We start from the raw sequence: 22,617 nt of genomic DNA on the forward strand, positions 1-22,617 counted from the left end.
CCTTGGCGAATTTGGTAGGTCCTCATTTAGGACAAATTGCTCAGCTCTAAATTTACGACGTTAGGAAATTCCTCACGTAGCTAATTGTGTTTTATTTGCATTTTGTTAAAGGCAGCCTGTAGAAAGTTCGATCGCTCTCTTAAGACCAACTCAGGAAAATGTCACAATTGAGCAAGCATCCGATTTGACTCTCTCTCTCTCTCTCTAAATAGCTTTGGACTTGGCTTTCACATTAATAATCTTAATTCACTTATATCTTCATCAAAACAAAATGACCACGGTCCAACATTTTTTTAACTATACCTCATCTGTCACTCATTGAAAATATGTTGATTACTGAGATTAAGGAATTTAAATAAAATAATTCCAGAATGTGGGGAAATGAACAAGAATATATTTTTATTCCAACACGACAAATATGGTCACACACACACACACACACACACACACACACACACACACACACACACACACACACACACACACACACACACACACACACACACACACACACACACACACACACACACACACACACACACACACACACACACACACACACACACACACACACACACACACACACACACACACACACACACACACACACACCGAATGTAGTCTCATAGTTTCGGGGACTAAAGGGACTTTTATCAAAAAGGCACAGTGCCACCTAGCGTTTAGCATAAGCACAGCAGATCACAACAGCATTTCCATGCACCTACTTACTATACAACAAAATCTAATACCGGTATGTCGTTTTTAGAAGACAGACAGTAGAGCAAAAGGTAGGGCCCATTAATGTGGCTTGAAAGCAGACTAACTGCTAGAAAAAGTTGTAACATTAGTAGGCTTATTTTGGCTACCGTCCTCTTAGTTGTAATATGTCTCTTTCTGCCTCTGAAGTGTCATCTTGTCATAGGTTTGTTTAACATTAACAAGTGTGCAGTGCACGTTCGACAGAAAGACAAAGAGATCAGCCTTATCAGATTTCCTGTCCCTTTCGAGCTTGCCCCATCCTCAACAATGAGTTATTTTGTTAAAAAGAGGAGCTCTTTTCTAAGGCTCTGGCACATAATATTAAACCGTATATGTCGTCTTTCCCCCTCCCTCCCATACACGTTTAGTCTACTAGACAAGCCATGTGGCAGGCAGCACACTGTGCTCATCTTGCCTGGGTTTGTCTGTGCCCTGCCCTGCTCAGATGATGCCATTGGAAATTAACTCTCCCATTGCCATATATATATATATATATATATATATATATATATATATATATATATATATATATATACACACTATGCATTTCCTGGGTCATGTATACATGTACTACTCATATAGGCTACTAGTCCAACTCTTGTCCAAGATTGTCAGATGTTTCTATTTCAGCCTGTATCCCGAAATAGCAACAACACACAAATAGAAATAGGGTTTTCTACTGTTGTTTCTGTCGCGTTTTAATATACACAATGACAATCTTAGCAGCCGGCACTCAATCTTACCATGTACTAAGAGGAGAAGCCCTTTAATATTTCAGGAAGGCCTGATAATGGAGACAGCAGAGGACAGGACATGTGTCAGTGAGAGTTGTGTGTATCTTCGGTAGTGTATTTTGTAGGGGTGGACAAAAAAAAAGAAAGATCCATGGATATATCGCGATTTTTTTATGCCACGGTATTAAAATTGAAACACACAAAGTTCAGAACCGTTTTTTTATTTATACTTTTTTTTTAATGTCAGAAAGACTGACTGGCGTTATCTTGCTGCATTGAAGTGTATGATTGAACTTTATTATTGTTTAGAATGGTTTTAAAATGTTCTAGTATAATGAAAGCAAAGTAACTTGGTGGATCGCATCAAATAAAAATATAATTAAGAATGGCAACATAAATCGAATCAGCACCCTAGATATCGATATTGTATTGAAACGGGAGGTAAGTGAATCGTCCCACCTCTAGTATTGTGCAGGGCAAACACCTCATCGATCAGCCAAGAAGCCAACTAGAGGAAGGAAGGAGAGAATGATAAGAGATGATTATTTGAAAGAGATGGAAACAAAGTATGTTAGGCAGAAACACAAAAACGAGTAGAGAGTTATGTTTGGCTGCAGAGGTTCGAGGCCATTGCTTCTCTGTTGTATATGGTGGATAATGCATTAAGGAGAACTGAGTGAAGGGCTCTCTCTGTATCACCTTGCTGCTTGACAGCCTTCATATCCCAGACCCAGCTGGGGGCAGAATCAAGAGTTCTACCTTGACAAACACTTTCACATACTATACAGTATACAACCAAAGACCTTTAAAATTACTTGCACCACTTAGCCCTAGCTTTGGTACATAGCTCTAATCCCTTCATTAATAATAATAATAATAATAATAATAATAATAAAATAAACTTTATTTTTATAGCACCTTTCATGACATGAAAATCAGCTCAAAGTGCTTTACAGAGTAATGGAGAAAAAGAAAAAGAAAATAAGTAATGCAATACAGTGAGGACATGAATAACAAGGAATTTTAATAACAAGGAATTTAAAGATCCATTAAAAGCAAGAGTGTAGAAGTAGGTCTTGAGCTGCGCTTTAAAAATGTCTAGAGGCTGCCTGTCGAAGGTACAGTGGAAGTTTGTTCCACACCGTCGGCCTGTAGAAGCAGAAAGCTGCTTCATTAGAGCTATGGAGCTATGGAACTGTTCTCTTCCTACGCTCGCATAAATGCAGACCAGCCTCTCGTCTGTAGCGTAAATATAAAAAGCGTTTTGACTATACTGACCAAAAGAAAGGCGGGTTGTGTAATTAGAAAGCCTACTCTCCTTAGTGGATGCACTCTGAGCCCCCCCACCACTGCGGCTCCCCCCAAAAATGCACTTTTTGGCCAGAAAGGGATTTCTTTTCAGGCTCACAATGGGTTGTAGGCTGGTCAAATCGCCTATATGACATGCCCAAAATAACGATGCCAGGTTGAAAGTGCTAAAAAGTAAATGTGACGTATACATTAGCAGCCACCCCAGTGTGAAGTCATCCCAGATACAGAGACAGTAAGTGTAGGTTCTCAAGGCTAAGTTAAGTGTGACAAACCTTTGGCATGGTGTCTTTACCCACCCCTTCCCCCACACCTCAACCCCCACAAGTGATGACAAATAGCCTACAGCACAGAGTTGCTTCTTCATGACAATGGACAGTCTAGAGGCCTTTCAGCATGGCTACAATGCCACTCTGTTCTATTGTGATTTAGTGGTCAATTTATCTCCATATTTTGCTCAATAGGACAAGATAGCAGAAGTGAGTGTCCCTCCTCTCTCTACCCCTTAATTCATTGCGTTAAACACAGCTCTTCCTCAGATAGACATATTACCACGGTGGGCGGGTGTACAACCGTGTGGAAGCAGAGCGGTCTGTGTCTCTTCCATGGGCCTGTCACTCAGCCGGACCATCCTAGCTGCCAGGGTCAGAGGGGGTTAAGCAGCATCTGTCATCCAGAGGAACGGCATTGTGTTGTGGGGAGGGCTGCAGCAGAGAGCCCCCGCTTCCCCAGTCTGTGCCGGGTCCACACCTCTCGCCAGAACAACAGGAAGGGCCTAGGAGAATCTCTGGGGCTCAACTCGACCCGGGCTCGGAAGACGAGGAAGCACTCTGACATCACTGCCATCGAGCGGAGACCGAAAATAACTCTCCGTCCCCCTCAGAGGACCTGTGGCCCTGGTGCAAATCCGGCCCCAAGAGGGTCACACGTACAGGGCATGTGGGGACCCATACAGTACACTAGTTATTCTTATAGGTTCACACCGTGGCTTCCTGCACCGGCCCCAACAGAGGCCGTCACCTAAACTCTCATCTCATATGCAACTCCAGTCACGTGATGCAATGCTGCACAGCTGTCCAGCTTTGTTACATCGCGTTGGGTGTGCGGAATACAAATTCTGTTAACAGTGGTTGATGAGCTAAGCCCGTTTTCTGCTGGGTATCAAAGCATTTTATCAGCCAAATTATTTTTCAGCAAGACGTTTGGGTGTCCTGCTGTGGGAAGTCTTGAGCCTCCCTTGGAGATTCATTACTTCTACTCAGCTGTTCTCTCATTTATTTAAACTACAAGGGCTCACTCGTGACACGTCGCTTCATCTTCCTTGCAGAGGATGGATGGATGCATGCATGCTTGGTGCGAGCTGTCTCCCAACAGGAGGTGTGTGGGCGACTCTGCCCATCTCCCCTTTTAGAAACGGCATCATTTGCCTGCTCTGGGGCAGATATGACTTGTTTCCTCACAGCAGGCACATGTGACCAGTCTACACAAACAATAAAACAGCGGATATCTCAGCCGGCAGACTGGCCGTTCTTCCTGCTCTTTAACACTGATTCCGCTGTTGTTTTGCAACACTACTGACCCGGAGGACGGACAGGATCGGGCCACATGTACGCAGGTTCTCGCAAAGGAATGTTTCTCTTATCTGATGCACATTTTACACCAACCCCTTCTCAGCCCTAAGCTCCTGGGCCAACAAACACCAATCATAGTTCAAGACAATTCATGGATACAAGTTAACTAACAATGCCCACATCGGGTGTAGAATTGACTGATTTGTAGACTTTCTTTTGGTACACATTAGCCAACACCATCACCATCTTTAAGTGAAATACTGTCACCCACTGGCCTCCTGGTGCCACCAGTAGGCGTTTGCACAGCTCTTACCCAGGTCTTGAAAGGAGAAAAGGGGCTTTGATGACACGCTTCTTCATCCAGCCCATCAAGGGGTCCATTGGTTTGAGGACAGCTAGGCTCGTCTAGTTGCTCAAGCAGACATACATTTTTAATGCAAGTAGTCAACAGCAAATGAATAATCAATTAACAGTTTGAAGGCCGCCCGGGTGGCACAGGGCTCGTTCCTCCATGGTGCATGGAGCTTGGACAGGCCTTGCACACAGAATAACACTTCCTACTTCAGGGCCCCTTCCCTATGCTTCCTTCACTTCCATTGTGTTACACATGATTCGAATCAAGGCTCTGTTCGATTCTGGTCAAACAGTCAGGGTGCTGCTATTGTGCTATATGTTGGCCAACTGGAAAGACTCTGCTACACCAGTGGGTCTCACAGTGTCCTTGAGTGGGTTCCACATGGCCCTGTGGAACGCAACTAAAGTGTAATCTCAAGAGTTATGCGAGTCATTGAAATTAAAGTTTGAGAACCACTGTACACTAAATGGAACAGTGCCTTAATTAGTATCATTGGTAACACCTGTGAAGAACGTAGGAAAGGTGCCCGGAAGTAGGAAGTTCTTTCCAAATATGACCGTGAGAGCGAAATGGCCACTGTGTGAGGGAGTTGGCATAACAACTAAATTGTAAATAGACAATAGGGGGAAGGAAATAATCAATTAACAGTTTTGAGGTGAAATTTATTTGATATTTAGATACATTGTGTAGACTTTATGGCACAAAAAAAAGAAAAATCTACAGAGAGAAAAGGCACGACATTATACATTCACTACCATGTCCCCTGAATTCCAAAAGATGATCAGAAACATTTAAAAGCAAACCTTTTTTTAGACATTAAGCAGTTGTCGATTTCATAAATCATAATTAGATCATTTATTTGCTGTGACGATTCCCTCTACCACAACATTGCCTTGAAAGATGGTAAACCATTGATTAATGCAGAGTTGTTTTGCCACAGAGTTTTTTTTTTAATATTTAATAGACACCGGGGGTAATCACGAAATCACACTAAAGACCAGTTGCCTTGTCTCACACATAAAATTATCTCTTTGAGAGGTATGCATCATAGCGCAATACAGTTACAGTTCAAAAGGCTTTATTTGTCCTCTCATATAGTTTACAGACCACATATTACAACATATTACCCCTGTGTGATGAGACTATTGCCATTTTGCCCATGGAAAGAATGTTACAGTTAAAGGCAGTGATACACGGGGTTGAGCTCGAGTTACTTAGCCGAGCGTGGGCGTAGCACACCGAAAACCGACGATCTACAAGCTACGAACTAAGTATAGCTCGGGCTTAACACTTTGTTGGTCAGCAGATGGGAAGCGGTATCCGCATTCTTGCCTCAGCATTGTCCCATCACAGACACACAAATACACTGTCCAGAGAGAGAGCAATGGGAGACGTTATACCCATAAACCTTGCCCCCAAAACCTGCCTTAAGAGTATCATTCACAGGTGTAAGACAAGTGCTGAATACATGTAAACGAACCACATCTGAGATCCACTCGTGAAATAATTGGCAAGTCACGATCACGCCTTTTATGGGGAGGTTTTCACGTACACACGCCCCCGATCAAATATAAAAATATTACCAATCTTATCTCCTCAAAAATATCCTGTTGCATCTGTAAGTGTTGTATATTTAAAAAAACAAAACAAAACAAAAACACTGAGGTTGAATCACGATCTTAAACAAGACCCCATTCTAGTAGCACAATGGTGGGCTTCTGATGGTGGCTCCCCCCGTATGTTTGTTTGACTTATTTTCTCATTTTGTCTCGAGAAAGATGGCTGGTGACATTATGAATTTCCCCTTTGGAGATCAATAATGTATATCTTATCTAATCTAATCAATTAAACAGACACGCACACCCGTACAAACAGAAACTTGAGCACACCAAAAGGGCAGAAGCATTAAGGTGTCAGGATGAAGGCAATGATTGTATGGAACAAGTTATTCCAGTGCCACAGCAATTCAGAGCCTAGAAAAATGAACATTCTCAAACTGGGAATTCGACAGAGCTTTAGTAATATGGCATTGTGTCTGGGTGTGTCTGCACGTGCGTGCGTGCGTGCATGCGTGTGTGTGTGTGTGCGTGTGTACTTAAAAATCCCTGGTTTAAGGCTGAACTGGAACAAGTACAGTACAGACTCCTCTGTAGCAGAAACAGTCCACTAACTTTCCCAGCTACCAGTTTATTCTCATTAGAATCACTGACAGCTTGAGTGATGCAACATAAGAGATATCAGGGAAAGCATCGGCCAATAGGAAGGTAAAAAATATATATCTGTACTCCTACACCCATAACCACTTACACCCTATATACTTCACTGTACGTCAATAGCCTAAAAAATAGCCCCACAACCTTATAGGTCTGCTATTTTCACTGAGTGTTTGCCCCATTACGACATGCCCTGAAGACGGATGCTCGGGTTGGTGTGGGGAGGGCAAAGATAAGAAAAAAAAGCAGCCACCACACACTTCTCAGACTTCTCCTCGTGCTTAACCCATTCTGACCGGGGGCACCCATTTTGGTGTCAGCATCATGTTATGCTTTAGCTATTTAAAAATAGCAGATCTACAAGCTCATATCGCGCCACCGAGTGGCGCGATACGAGCTTGTAGGTCTGCTATTTTTGAAAAATCGAAGAGCGACTGACATTTTTAGAATCCGATCTCAGGTCAGAATGGGTTCATCAGACCAGTGTGTGTCCGGCGGAAACCTCGTATGAATCTGATCTCAGGTCAGAATGGCTTAAGGTCTGACATGTACTGTACATATAGGTGGGGCGCCGCAACGTCGGTGTCAACCCCTAAGAGGCAGGGACTTGTGGCCCCAATGTGAAACGAGGGAGGTCACTAGAGCGTTGGCTGGCTGGCTGGCTGGCTGGCAGAGCAGAAGAGAAGGGTTCCCAGGCAAAGGAAAGGCGTGCGAGCAGCATGTTGGTGCTGATGTTGACTGACTGGGTGCAAAGCGGGTATAAGGCTGCTACCCAGCATGCAGCACACGCGTGGATACATCGTCTACCCGTCAGCTCCGCTAAGGAAGGACTACGCAACAGAAAAAATACACACATGAACACTGAACCTCAGAGAACCAGTGAAGTAAGGCATGGCTCTGGGGGGGGTATGCAGCTCATGACAAGAGGCTGGAGGGGGCGTAGCACCATCTGTGGCTATTTTTCAGTGTGTTTTTTCTCTGGGGACTTCCGTTAGGGGCGGCGAGAACTGTGTGTGTGTGTGTGTGTGTGTGTGTGTGTGTGTGTGTGTGTGTGTGTGTGTGTGTGTGTGTGTGTGTGTGCGTGTGTATAATAGGGAGTGTTACAGGGGAGAAGAAAATGGCAAGAGCAGTAAACACTCCCAAAGTGTCTTCCTTCAGCTGAAGCGAGCCTGCATGGATCTGCCCAGCTCCAGCTTTCAAGAGATCAGTCACTGCAAAGGCATCCACACCTGTGTGAGTGCATGCATGTGTATTCATGTATGTATGCATGAATTCAGGTGTGTGTGTGTGTGTGTGTGTGTGTGTGTGTGTGTGTGTGTGTGTTCAATTTAGAAGTTCGCTGGAGAGTGAATACCTGTTCGGACAAGATTGCCGATGTTAATAAGACAAGTTGGGTTGGTGTGTGTGTGTGTGTGTGTGTGTGTGTGTGTGTGTGTGTGGGGGGGGGGGGGGGGGGGGGGAAGAGGTTGGAGGTAATCTCTTAACCCATTCTGAACGGGCACCCATTTTGGTGTCGGCATCATGTTATGCTTTAGCTATTGAAAAATAGCAGATCTACAAGCTCATATCGAAGAGCGACTGACATTTTTAGAATCTGATCTCAGGTCAGAATGGGTTCATCAGACCAGTGTGTGTCCGGTGGAAACCTCGTATATGAATCTGATCTCAGGTCAGAATGGGTTAATGAAGGCTGCGGCAGGAAGGGACACGAATATGAGCAACACAGAGACCTGTGCCAGGAAATGCAAACCGTTTGAGCTACAGTATGTACAGCTAAAAGACAAGGGGAGAGATCAGGGAGGTCACCGTCTTGAGAGGAATGTTTCAGAGACGACATTAACACGAAAAGGAGGAAAAATAAAAATAAAACACAATAAATCAAATATGGCAAAAGACTATGGAGGATGTGTCCTCTCAGAATGACACAAAGTACTTGGTCCAACACCTGCCGTTGTGGAAATTTGCGCCAATTTAGATTGCTTGATAAAATATTCATCTCTATTGGAAGTGGTAGCTCCTCTTCATACCTATCCAGAGGGCTATAGGTTTGCCAAAAACGAGGCAATAAGCCGATGGCTGGCCACTCCTCCCAGCCCAGGAGATAAAATTAACTGGAGCCTTTTTATCAGCTAAAGATCGGGTCGTGTTCTAGAAATCAATTCCTCTGTGGATAGAATGTCTATGATTGGGTGCAGGGCAGGGATCCATTCTATACTGATCGATCATCGGTAACAGAACCCTCGCCCCTCCATGGCCTGAACTGGTTAAAGGTGAAGGTAGTGCACCCTAGGGAGCATCCCCTCTTCGCAGTCTTCATCAAGGTTGCAGTATTTCGTCGTTTATTTAAAATCCATGTCCATTTTTCGTCACTCATCGGCGGCAGTGGTTCCTCGTACTTGGCCCTGTTGGCGAAGCTGTGGAAGGAGAACAGAGGCGAATAAACAGCCATTAGCGCTCACCGCGCCACTGCTAAGCAAGTGAGGGCAGGTTTGTGGCGATGCATGCATCAACAAGTGGAATTCTGCACAAATGGCTGCTAGTGACTGTGAATGGGAGCCGAGGTTTATACGCATCGTTCAAATCTAATTCACCACCAACATAGAAAAATACCAAAATCTCGTCTCTCTATATTTTTTTCATTATCAGACTTATTGAGCTCCTTTTGTTTGTTTTCCTGGGGTAGATAAAAGCATCAATTTCAGATTCCACCACCCCGAGGCTGATGGCTTTGGAAAGTCAATTAGTGGCTGAATCTGATAGCCGGAGCACCTTAATCGAACAGTTCAGGCAAACGGTGGCCTTAAACAGAGGAATAAGACAGATCTGATGAAATGGTGCAAGGATTCATCCTACCACCTCTCCATCCATTCTTCCCTCCCTCCGTCCCTCTCAATCACAGCACAGACTCCTTTTCAACTGCAGAATTCCATTTGTATGTTAATGAGGGAGAGGGAGCCATCTTGAAGAAGACCCCCCTCTCTCTCTCTTTTCCCCCTCCATCCCTCACCAACCACCCAGTCGATGTTAGCACAGAAGCAGACAGACCTGTTAGTGCGTAGTCTCTGCAGGACGTGGGGTTCCTAAGCCTTGAGTTTATTTCCATACTTGGTTGCACGTGGGTGTTTTCTGTGACGCGTTGTGACCTATATATATATATATATATATATATATATATATATATAACTAAGGCATTACTCACCCAGTGCAATATCACCACACATTAACCCGAAGAGGATCCTACGAAGACAGACGTCAAGCCGAGGCCCGACATCTCAGTTGTAGACTAAGCTCTGCCTCCTCGGTTCAGCTCTAAGGTGGAGCGACGGACGTTCGGGAGAGGTTTGTGGTTTTTAAATAAAGAAAGCCCAGTGGATTTGGGGTGAGTGGTGGCGGTCGGTCGCAGCCGGCCGTCTCGGGATTCTTTAACGCTATGCGGTCTTATATAGGCCCAGTGCGACCCGGCTGACCGCCCCATGCAGCGCAGAGGCTCAGAGGCCGAACTCTCATCGCAACCGCAGGCCCTCTTTGTTTGATGCGCCCGCCTGTTTACGCGCTCCAGGGGGAAAATGGGAAACACATGCCGGGTTTGGGGCGAGATGTTTGGGGGGGGGGGGGGATAGGAGGCGAAGCACAAAACGCTCCATGTTGGTAGTGGGCCAGGAATGTTTGATCCTGGCCCACTTTGGCCAGTCCAGCCCGGATTCCTCCCTTTTTTTTCTCCTTGTACGGCCAAAAGCTCTCTGGCTGATATTTAGAGCACGGCCAAAAAGGGAACCAGTGGCCTTACAGAGAATGTGATACACAGACATGAGAGCCTGTGCTGCCAGGCAGCACATAGTGTTTTTAATGGCTTTTCTATGGTGATTCTTTGGACCGTATAGGTGCAGGGCCTGCGGTAGGCTTTTCTTTGGATGTTTTTTTGACAGACCGCCACCTCGTAGTCCTCTTAAAAGAAGGAACGAACGAAAGCCGATTCTGAGAACAGTCTGCACAGATGTCTGGATACGCACGCGCACACGCACACGCACACGGCAGGGAGCAATTCTCTAGGTCAGCAAAAACACTTAACGACCTGGTAAATGCTTCATATTTCTCTGAGATCTGGTGTTATTGATTAACTAATTCAGACTGAACTATGGAGTTAAATGTGCACACACACACACACACACACAACTCAAACAGTGACCCCTTTCTCAACACCACAGTATGGCGTGAAAGCAGCAAAGCCATGCAGAACACACAGAGAACCCAGAGAGACGAGGAAGATGGCCTCTAGCGGCCATCAGACTTACACAGCCTCCCTGAGCCCTACACCTGGCTCAGCTAGTCTTCTGCAGCCTTCGTGCCTCGCACAGTGCCCTTCTTACGCATCTAGATGCAAAATCACAGAGCGGAGGGAGGGGTGAAGTTACAGGTCTCCCCACCTGCGCAGGGTAGGGGGGTTCCCCTTGGAAATATTTTAAAATGTCCAGGATGTGTAGAATGGTGATTATTAGGCGTGAGCTCAAAGTAATAATACAGCTAAGGTAGTGTTACAAATGGTTTCGCTTTTTTATTTTAGGATGAAATAAAATGGCTGGGATGTATTGCAAAATGTCATGTCACTGGGATGGAAGGGGGTCCTTGGTTTGAAAAGCTTTGAAGACCCCTGCTGTAGGGAGCTTAGAGTATATATTAACCCATTCTGAACGGGCACCCATTTTGGTGTCAGCATCATGTTATGCTTTAGCTATTTAAAAATAGCAGATCTACAAGCTCATATCGCGCCACCGAGTGGCGCGATACGAGCTTGTAGGTCTGCTATTTTTGAAAAATCGAAGAGCGACTGACATTTTTAGAATCTGATCTCGGGTCAGAATGGGTTGATCAGACCAGTGTGTGTCCAGTGGAAACCTCGTATGAATCTGATCTCAGGTCAGAATGGGTTAATAGAGACGGCACCGGACTTCTCCTCCCATCCACTTGCATTAAGTAGCTCAAAAGCGCATGAGGCGATTTCACTCCTCCTTCCGGGTAGGAACAGAGTGCATTCTGGGATGGATTGCCCCAAACACATGAACGTGCTGACCGTTGACTATCATTGCGCCGTTTGCGCGCGTTCACATATGAAACATAGCTATGTTCACATGTCATGGGCCCAATAACATGAACGTGCGCAATGATAGTCAACGAGCCCAGCGCTGGCTCGAGCTGCAATACCAAATTCGGCCACTATGTCCATTTGGCCTCAGGGTTTCCTCCGGGTGCGGTCTCTATTAAAATACTGTATACTCTAAGGTAGGGAGTCTTAATCACTTCCATACAGTACTTCGTTGAGGAGTCTCCCAGGGATCCATACTAAGGTCTACACCAAATCTCTTGGCCCCAAAAAATAGCCCCGTTTAAGATTTATTTGGGGTCTTTTTGGCCTTTATTACGATAGTACAGTGAAGGGAGACAAGAAACGGGGGGGGGGGAGAGAGTCGCGAATGGAACCCTGTCACGGTATAAAGGCCTATGTGGTGCGTGCCTTAACCGCTCACCCCCAGATCTGTTATTCTCTGTCATGTTTGACCCAGAATATGAATGCTAGGGTTAGTGTCGTTAATGGGGAGATGATATAAGACTGGCTGGAGGGAGCAGGCAGCAAATGATAGGATTGAACTATTCCACACCGCCATACAATAGCTCCCTCAGGGTCAGCAATGTTAGTACACAATGAGAGAGATTAGAGAGATGGATGTAGTTTTAAACTACAGCATGTACTGCTGTACTTTTGAAAACCGTCAATACAATATTCCGTCAATTCAATCAATGAAATCATGAAGATGATAGTGTTTTTTTGTGGGTTTTTTTCTTTTTAAGTTAAAGCTCTAGATTCTGACGGCAATCCTATACCAATTTGATCCAATAAGGCAGGGGTTCTCAACGCTTTTGGCTGGGGACCGCCGGAAATGCCATGTCAACTTTAACAGCTTATTCCTGAATAAGAATGTAACTGGTACTGTACTAGCCAAAATGTCAGAGCTCTCAAAATGTAATATCCTGTAGCGTACTCGTCCTCTCTCTGATATCCCACAACGTTTCCATTCAGGACGCCACAGAGGACAAAAGAAGTCATAGAATTTGGGTAATAGAGATCAATGTGATTAGCTGCCCAAGATCAGCAAATGAGAGACTGTGATTTAATTTGTACATAGAAAAATAAAAACCCCATGATTTTAATTAGATCGTAAAACAACCCCAAATAAAATAAATACATTGAAGAAGGGAGAGGTAGCGGAGAGAGTGAACATATAAGGATGGTTAGGAACTTTTAACCATTGACTGAATAATTCTTTGCTCTACATTACTAGTTAAGGGCAGGCCCTCAGCATCTTCTACAGACATATGAAATCATTCTGCTGGTAAATTCAATCTGTTTCATCTGTTGCTAGGAGACAGCTTTCGGTTGGTTAATAATATCATCTTGTAGCTAACATATTATGTTGTAGTTAGCCAGAAATGTAAAGGTTCAGGGGGAGAGAAGCCAATTCATCAAAGTACAGATTTAACAATAATAACTCCTGGACATTATGGCCAACTAACAAATGTTGACAGTTGTTCAATAAGACTCTTTTTATTGGTACAGGAAAGACAGAATGGAGGTTCATTCATACAGTATGTGTTGCGTTGTTGTTGTTGTTGTTGTTGTGGCTGTTTGGTCAACAGCGGACACACAGTACTGACCTCCTCTAGTTCTCGTTGCGTCTCCGCCTCCATCCGCCTGATGTCCTCCATGGTCAGCTCCACCCAGCTGTCGATCCAACAGAAGAGCTGGCGGTGGAAGTTGGTGAAGATCCTCTTCTCTTGCTGAATGACAGACAGACAGACACCACGAACGAGAACAAGACCAAGCTGAACTATGACGGGAGTAAAACTAAACGTACTGCAATGCATCGTACTTCGATGCAGACGTCAACCTTGAACACAAAGGTTCTCATCATCATCAATTTGCCACGCCAGACTTTCCCGGTCCTTCATTGCCATCCCCAGTTCCTGCTTACTGATGCATGTGTCCCTATAGCGATGACATCACGGAGGTTTTCTACCTCTGGTCTGCTTCGAGGCACGACTCCAGAGAAGAAGGGAAGATATAAACTCATTGGCCCGGTTTCTCAAAAGGACACTTCTTACACCATGGTGTAAGAAGTGGTGCTGAACATGCTCAGTTGTTCCTCTAGGCCACACACAGAAGCCTGTGAATATAGACATTCCGTGCATAGATGTGCCACGCAATGGTAGGCCTCATATACATACTCTTAAAAACAATATGATAGACAATTATAAAGTGGATTGATATCATAAAAGAATAACCAAAATACTTCTTTCCTCCTTTTGCGTTTATTATTATTTTATTTAGTTTTTTTGTCCTTTTCTGTATGTTTTTGTTTTGTTTGTTCTTTTTTTTCTGTTGTATTTTCATGCTTTATAGCTTTTTTGAATATTAAAAAGGGCAGGCATTATAAGCTGAGGCTTCTGCAAACACTCCCTTTTGGTCAACAAAAAACCGAATACATTGTATATAAGGTGTGTTTATTTTAAATGACCAATAAACTTGAATACACACATACAGAATGGTAGACCTGAGGCCTAACATACCAGAAGAGAGTGTTGGCAGAAGCATGGATGCGTGTGTGTGTGTGTGTGTGTGTGTGTGCTCGCGCAACAGTAAGCCGTGACGACGGAACAACAAGCGCGCTCCCTAACAACGGCGCGCGTGCGCATCTTCTAGCGCTCAGAGAGCAGCATAGAAAAAGGCGCTGGACAGGCCTCCAGTCAGCTGATCACTCCGTGTCCAATCAGCTGATCACTCCGTGTCCGACTCAATTCTAAAAAACGCAGCGATTGACGAGGACATTCTCATTTTCACAGTAAAGGCACGCGCCCTCCAAGTGCTGCCAACCAAACTGAATCTATCAATCTGGTATCCCAATAATCATGACCCTCACTAGTGTCTACACCATGGGCAGCATCAGACCATAGAATCTATGTCTCATATATTAAACGACTGTAATATCTACAAAGGACTGTATATATAGCCAGGCATGACAGAATTGTGAACATTATTGCCGAAGATGTGTCACCTATGTTTCATTCCTCCGTTGTGTTTCACAAAAATTCCTGTGTGAAACCAGAAATGTTTCAATGCAATGACCCAACCGTGTTTGCAAATATAACTGCAAATACACCAGATGTCATTATAATTGACAGCAGAGAGGTTTTTCTATTGGAAGTTGGCTGTGCTTTTGATTCAAGTTTAGAGGAAGCTTTCCTTACTAAACAAGTAAAATATCAACCATTAGTACAGGCCATTATACAACTGGGCTATACGTGTCAGCTCATTGTTTTTATATTTGGCAGCCTGGGCCATGTCCACAGGCTAGTGGTCAGAGGCTTGAGGATTATAGGGTTGTCCAAGTGTAAGGCAAAGCAGCTTGCAACATACTGTTCAATCTCCTCCATTATAGGCAGTCAGTCTATTTGGAGGAGAAGGTGCTTTTTGAACCCATGATTTACTTTCGGTGTTGGTAATATGACAGACTGAAGTGACCAATGTTGGCTGTGAATAAGTTCATGTGTTGCCTATATTCTGTACATTTAGGGCTTGTTTGGACTCCAGCACTGAGACACGTGATGTTTCGAGTGCGTGGTATATCAGAAGCAAATGAAAATATTTGTGATAATTTTATAAATGTGGACTCAAATAAATAAATCGAAATGTGTGTGTGTGTGTGTGTGTGTGTGTGTGTGTGTGTATATATATATATATATAGACAAGTAAAGAGAGCCTACTGTCAGCTGTCCAAATATTATTACCTGGTACTACCATACCAGGCCTCAAGCCTGAGGCCTACCATCTATGCATGGAATGTCTATGTTCACAGGCTTCTGTGTGCGGCCTAGAGGAACAACTGAGCATGTGCAGCATCACTTCTTACACCATGGTGTAAGAAGTGTCCTTTGAGAAACCGGGCCATTGTCAGCTCTGTAGCAGTGGCCGGCAAACTGTGTTCTTCTGGATCGGACTAGTGAAGAAACAAAGTTTCTAACGAAACCAGCCATCGCCCTTTTTTCAACCTTTTTATTTATTTGCTATGCTATTTGAACACCCTTTACGTCTGTGTGTGGGATTTACAAATATTGAACCAATGAAAAGTATTTTTTAAAAGCGCTTCCGACGGAACCTTCCAACTCCATTGGATCCTCAAACTCGTTCGTTTCCATCATTGATTAGCCCATTCTGAACGGGAACCCATTTTGGTGTTAGCATCATGTTATGCTTTAGCTATTGAAAAATAGCAGATCTACAAGCTCGTAGCGCGCCACCGAGTGGCGCGCTACGAGCTTGTAGGTCTGCTATTTTTGAAAAATCGAAGAACGACTGACATTTTTTTAGAATCTGATCTCAGGTCAGAATGGGTTCATCAGACCAGTGTGTGTCCAGTGGAAACCTCGTATGAATCTGATCTCAGGTCAGAATGGGTTCATCAGACCAGTGTGTGTCCAGTGGAAACCTCGTGTGAATCTGATCTCAGGTCAGAATGGGTTAAAATCTGACAATGTATGAAGTCACCATACCAACTTTGATGAGGCAGCATTGTGTTGCTCTGTGTGTGTGTGTGTGTGTGTGTGTGTGTGTGTGTGTGTGTGTGTGTGTGTGTGTGTGTCCTGAGTCCTGACCTTTTGTATGAAGTTCTCCACCTTGGTCTGCAGGCCCCACCACTTGAACTTGACCGTGACTAGTTTGTAGGCACACATCCTTGGACATTCAGTCTTACTGACCAGCTCCTTCTGTTGGGGAAAAAAGCAACGACCACCCGGTCAAAACACCCACGACAATGCAATATAAATTAACCACTTTCACCTTGGTGTTCATATTTTGGGCATGTAATTATAATTCCATGTCTTTATGATTCTATATATTTTATATACATTTATAATATACGAAAATAGCAGATCTACACACTCAGAAAATGTCATGGTGCGATATGTTGTGAGCTTGTAGATCGGCTATTTCCGTCTAACGAAAGTATACAATAGGGCTTAATTGGTTAATGTCACAGATATAGCAACAAAGTGTTGAAGCACAACTTTGTAACGTAAAAGAAAAAGAAACGCTCCCGTGACGAGGAAATTAATGTGGATTAATGTGGATTAATCTCAGCTGTATCCAAATCCAAAACGGCATGAATGTGTAATGCTTTATGGGTGTGGAGGAGCTTGCTGAAATAATGATCAGCATGGAGGATTTTCAGGATATGGAGATCAAAGTGACTAATCTAACAACAAACTTTCTACATTCATCTGTACTCTTGCTTCCCTGTGAAGAAGAAAAGAGGGAGGGACAGGTAGGTGGGTGGGTGGGGAGAGCCCAGCAAAGTGGCTCAACTCCAGATGAAGGGGGACCATTTCTCTGTCTCCGCCCTGACAGTCAGCGACACCGTCGCAGCCTGCCTTTGTGGCCTCCGTTGAGCCAGATAAAACGCGGCTCGCACAGCGATAAGGGTGCTGCTGCAAAGCTGGCTACATTATTAACACCCGGGACCTGCTTGCCCTCCCGCAGCACACACACACACACACACACACACACACACACACACACACACACACACACACACACACACACACACACACACACACACACACACACACACACACACACACACACACACACACACTCCCTCGGAGAGAAAACCCGGTTTAATTAATCACTTCATTTTTGGCTCAGCATTCCTGGAGAAAATGCCACAGACCCCCGTCCCAATCGGCCCCTATATATGCATCCCACTGCTGTTTGATGCTGTGATCTTGGGAGGAGAGTGAGAGAGGAAGGAGAGAGAGAGAGAGAGAGAGAGAGAGAGAGAGAGAGGAGGGGAATGTGAAATATTTCTAAAATTTGCGGTGGGTTTAGAAAAGTTGTCATCGCTAAAAGGGGAACTTCACATAAAACGGATTCCACATCAAAACACTTGCGGTGACATTTCTTCTCCCCTCTCTCTCTGTGCGCCCCGCTCAAAGGAGCAGGAGTTTTCAGAAACACAAAGGGTGCCGATATGCAAGCATGTGTGCATGCAGAGATAGACAAGAGCTGTACTGCTGTTCTGAGAAGCTGGCACAAATTGTGACTCTGGTTGTCACTTAACCACTTTTTATCTCTCCACCTTTTCAAAAACATGTCTTTTTCTGTGTCCACAGCAGACTGGATGGTGATCTAATTAAAAAACACACAAAAAAACAAAAAGTTGCACTGCTTTATTCCTACTTTTTAAAAGCTGGGGTTTTTGGGCGTGGGGGGGAGGGGGGGCTGCCTTTGTTCCGAGAATAGAGCTTGGAAGTAAAGGAAACTTGGTGAACTAGGAGGGCTCTGCTGCAGGGTGGAAGTACTCTGTGCTCCGACATCAACCGAGACCCACTTATGAAGCTGCAAGGAGCGGAGGGGTGGGGGGGTGGCTTCAATAACAAAAGTTTTAATCATAGCTACATCACTCAGAGTCTAACAATGTTAAATTCAGAATTTGTGCCCGCGAGATGCTATTGTCCTCTCCCATCAGTAACTTATTCTTATATTTCATTTATTTGTCACATCTGCCCTGTGCATTTTTGTGATTTCCAGGCAAACAGAAATGTGTTCTTTATTCATATGTTCTAATGTTCAATGCCAAAAACACAATTAAATCGCTAATCGCAATAATTTGTGAGACAATTAATCGTCAACTTAAATCCGTAACACCGTGACAGCCCCTATCCTCGCTTATCCTCCCCTCCTACATCCTCTCATTTTTCACTCCCGTCACTTGCAGAAAAAGCGGGGCCGTGTCTGAGGAGGAGGTGGGGGGCCGAGCTCAGACCGAAAGAAAGAGCTCTAATCTGACCTGATGACTCGCCATTTCTATTACGGCCAATTAGAGCTGGGAAGGAGGTGATTTGTCTTCATCAAACCGCAGCCTGCAGCTTCGCCACGGAGCCTCATCCAGGCCTGCTCTTTCCTCAACTTACCCTCCAGTCAAGCACAGCCTATAGCCAGCAGTGCACACACACACGCACACACACACAATGCCTGCTGTTATGCAAACATTTATTTTGCTGTGCTACGATGTCTGGCCTAGAAAAACTGCACCCATCATTGAATTTATGTACTTATTGCTGTATGTCCCTCCCGTTTAAATTATGAACATCTGTACCCACTAGTTACACATGTTCAGGAGAAGTTCTGGTTATATCCGTGTAATTAATGCCTTTCTGTGTGTATAATAATACCTTACATTCTAGTGTACATACATGGTCTCTAGTCTAGACTGAGTTGGAAGTAGACTGGATGGAATTGTACCAAACATTCTTGCAGCTTACTGTACATGGACAGTCACCGCACTTGGGACACGATGTGCAGCTTCACCGATGAACATCACATTGTGATTTGTGCGTCTTCATTCGCATACCGCACACATAATAACTTTATGTGGATAGCTGAAGTTTAGACACAGGGGCCGTGCCGTTATCTTCTGTCTTTCATGTTACTGGTAACAATGACCAGGAATTAAATGATGTTTAACTTCATCATGATGGCTGATAATGTGGATTACTTTACCAAAACAATAACCTCCCCGTTTTCTCAGCCACACACGAGGATCAAACCTAATGTCTTGCCCTTATGCCCTCTTGCCACCCTCGTCGAGTCATGGTTTAGAAGAGTAGAGCCAGATATTTATTTATGAAACTTCTTACGTTACTGGCAAATTATGCAACCAATGTGTCCCCGATCTTTAACCACTTACCTTTTCTCCCCATTGTAGGCATTGCATTATAGGCTAGAAACGGGTTTTCAGAAACTACAACAAATAGCAGACCTATAACAACCTAACAGTGAGGTCAGTGAGGTCGTAAATGGGCATTTTGATGGGAATTTTGTATTTTTTATAAACTCATCCAAATCGAATCTAAACTAATCAAATCTAACCTTTTCATCCATCATCATCATCTGTCTCTTACCTTCCAGTTGGGGCCAAGGGGTCCTCTGCCAGTCTTGACTGACTTGAAAATGGTGGGGTCCTCATCCGGCTTGTAGTCCTACAGACAGAACAGTTTACACCGTTAGAAAATAACACCCACGACTGGTTAAGTGGCATAACTGGCATTAGAGACCGTTTACATTCTGCTGGAGTCAGGATTTTGGCGAGGGACTTTAGAGCAAGTGTGAGGTTACATGAGGTGTTTTTAGACTTAAGAGCATTGGCGCTACCCACACAACCTTAATCTCCATATAATCCTAGACTATATATCAAATTGATATGGACTACTGTAAATACAAGGGTGTGAAATTTTAAATTACATCAATTCATAGCTCATAACACAAAATGTTAACAAAAAGGTGTTCAAAAGACTAATAATCTGTACATATTATATTTAATACGTACACAAAAATATAAAGTGCAAACCTTGTGAGAGGCACGCGTGTGCGTGTGTGTGTGTGTGTGTGTGTGTGTGTGCACATGCAGCTAGAGGGTTCCCCAATTAATTTTTAATATTAATTAATTAATAATTAATTAATATTTTGACTTGCGTACCAGGCTGGGGGCCGAGTCTGCACGCGCGAGGTCGAGGTCTTGCCCTGAAAATTCATTTTCAGGGCAAGACCCCATTTGAAAAGGATGCCCAGTTTGACATGCATAGGCTACTGACCCCCATTTAATGCCATTTATATCTGGGACCCTTAAAAAAAATTAAATTATTCCATGGGCCACAAGGGGGCGCTCCGCGGGCCATTGGGGAACCCTGAGCTAGACTATGGCCGAATTAGGGGTTAGAAAGGGTCTCAGACCAAGTGGAATGAAATTTAGAAGCGTATTTCTTCTTGCAACTCGTTTCATTTGCACACCGAGCTGAAGAGAACACAACTCATACTGTACAATGCCTATAATATACCCTTAATGCACACCCATAAAATGTTCTCGGATGCCATTTCTTTATCAACGTTTTGGCAAACCGTGCCGCCCGCTTTTCCTTCTCATGTAATGACTTCACCGCTGTTGGTTAGCACTAGCATCTCAGTTACTGGTGTGTGCCCGAAATGAGATTTATTTCTGGTTCTAGATATTAGCATATCAGAATATGTAGCCGTTCGATTAGCCTAACCTCATTATTCTCAGTAAGCAGGTTGTGTTAATTTCGTCGACTAAAGCCATGACGAAAAAAAGCTCGTCGACTACCTTTTTTCCACTGGAAAACAATTAAGCCATGACGACTAAAACTATGACTAAAAGAAATATGGTGCATTTCTATAGCGCTTTTATCCAAAGCGATTTACATAGATTAAGCATTACATTCACCCATACACCGATGGCAGAGAAAACCATGCAAGGCACCATCGGGAGCAATTAGGGGTTCAGTGTCTTGCTAAGATGTTACCGGAGGGACTATAGTGGAGAAGAGATCCAGTAGAAAAGTCATTTTATGCTTGGTTGCATGCTGAAAATAGCAGATCTACAAGCTCCTAGATCAGCTAATTTCATCATGCAACCAAGTGTAAAATCTGCCATTACGACCCCATCAAGGCCCACCAAAACACATTTTAGTCAACTAAATCAACTGTAGATAGTCGACTAAAATCTTATGATATTTAGTCAACTAAAATATCTAAAGGCCAAACATTTCAGATGACTAAAATATGACTAAAACAACAGAATTTAATTCAAAAGACCAAAGCCTGCTGTCAAAATCAACACTGCTGCAAGGTGAAGGTCTGGAGTCGATGATGGCACGAATAGCAGCGAGTTCACGACCGTGCATGTGCGTATGCGCTTGCACATGTTTGTGTGCATGTGTGTGCGTGTGTGTGACGCGATGCCTATGCAAGCACTCATTTGGAGCATCTGCCTTGAGCAGCAGGTGAGATGACCCTCTCTGCAGCTTCCCCAAAATAACCCCCAAATTGAGCCACTGGAGACTGCTCAGTGCTCACAGGAAAAAGCAATGGCTCTAGAATTGTGTGTATTACATGTGTGTGTATTACTGCGTGCGCGACGAGTACAGCTGTGCCAACCGACAACACCACTCCACCCATACATTCTATAATGCTGTTTGTATATATATATATATATATATATATATATATATATATATATATATATATATACATACACACATACAGCTATGACCTCCCTGCCGAACCTCTCGCTGAACTAAGCTCAGCATCCGCAGAACAGAGCGGGTTCTAAATCCCACGACAGTAGCAGGCGTAAAAGAAAAAGGTAGCGAGCAAACATCCTGAATGAGAACACACGTACGTACGTGCGTGCTGTACGTGCGTGCAGGTATGTGATTAACACTTCTCTGGTTGCATTATTTATTCAGAAGAGCACACAGAACTGGAGAGAGCAAAGTTGAATACATAAAACCGGCAAGAGGGGGGGAAAAAAAGAAATAATACAAATAAATGAAATGCCTTTCACATTATCAACAGCTCAAGGGCCCAGCAATTTTAAATAAATCATGATGTGCCTGCAGCTAAAAAGCTACTTTTCAGGGCTACTTGGCCGACAGGAGAGGGGTGCCAGATAAGTAGAAAGAGATACCCAGAAACCCACCCACCATACGAGCGCACGCATGCGCACACACACACACACACACACACACACGCACACACAGACAGAGTAATTTGG

General features: G+C 44.0%; 1 protein-coding gene across 1 annotated transcript in view; it reads right to left on the reverse strand.

Annotated features, from left to right (window-relative positions):
• Positions 1-9,215: 9,215 nt before the first annotated feature.
• The window catches only part of LOC310872519 (phosphatidylinositol transfer protein beta isoform-like), a 35,708-nt gene continuing 22,306 nt past the window's right edge, over positions 9,216-22,617 (reverse strand). Inside the window, exons 7-10 of the mRNA XM_083784448.1 lie at positions 19,949-20,026; positions 16,643-16,753; positions 13,649-13,771; positions 9,216-9,354 (exon numbers count right to left, since the gene is read on the reverse strand). Coding sequence (XP_083640574.1) covers positions 9,307-9,354; positions 13,649-13,771; positions 16,643-16,753; positions 19,949-20,026 — 360 coding nt within the window. The 3' untranslated portion in view covers positions 9,216-9,306. The remainder of the gene's footprint in view (positions 9,355-13,648; positions 13,772-16,642; positions 16,754-19,948; positions 20,027-22,617) is intronic.

This window comes from Protomyctophum parallelum (assembly GCF_964188405.1).
Source record: "Protomyctophum parallelum genome assembly, chromosome: 15".
Lineage (NCBI taxonomy): Eukaryota > Metazoa > Chordata > Actinopteri > Myctophiformes > Myctophidae > Protomyctophum > Protomyctophum parallelum.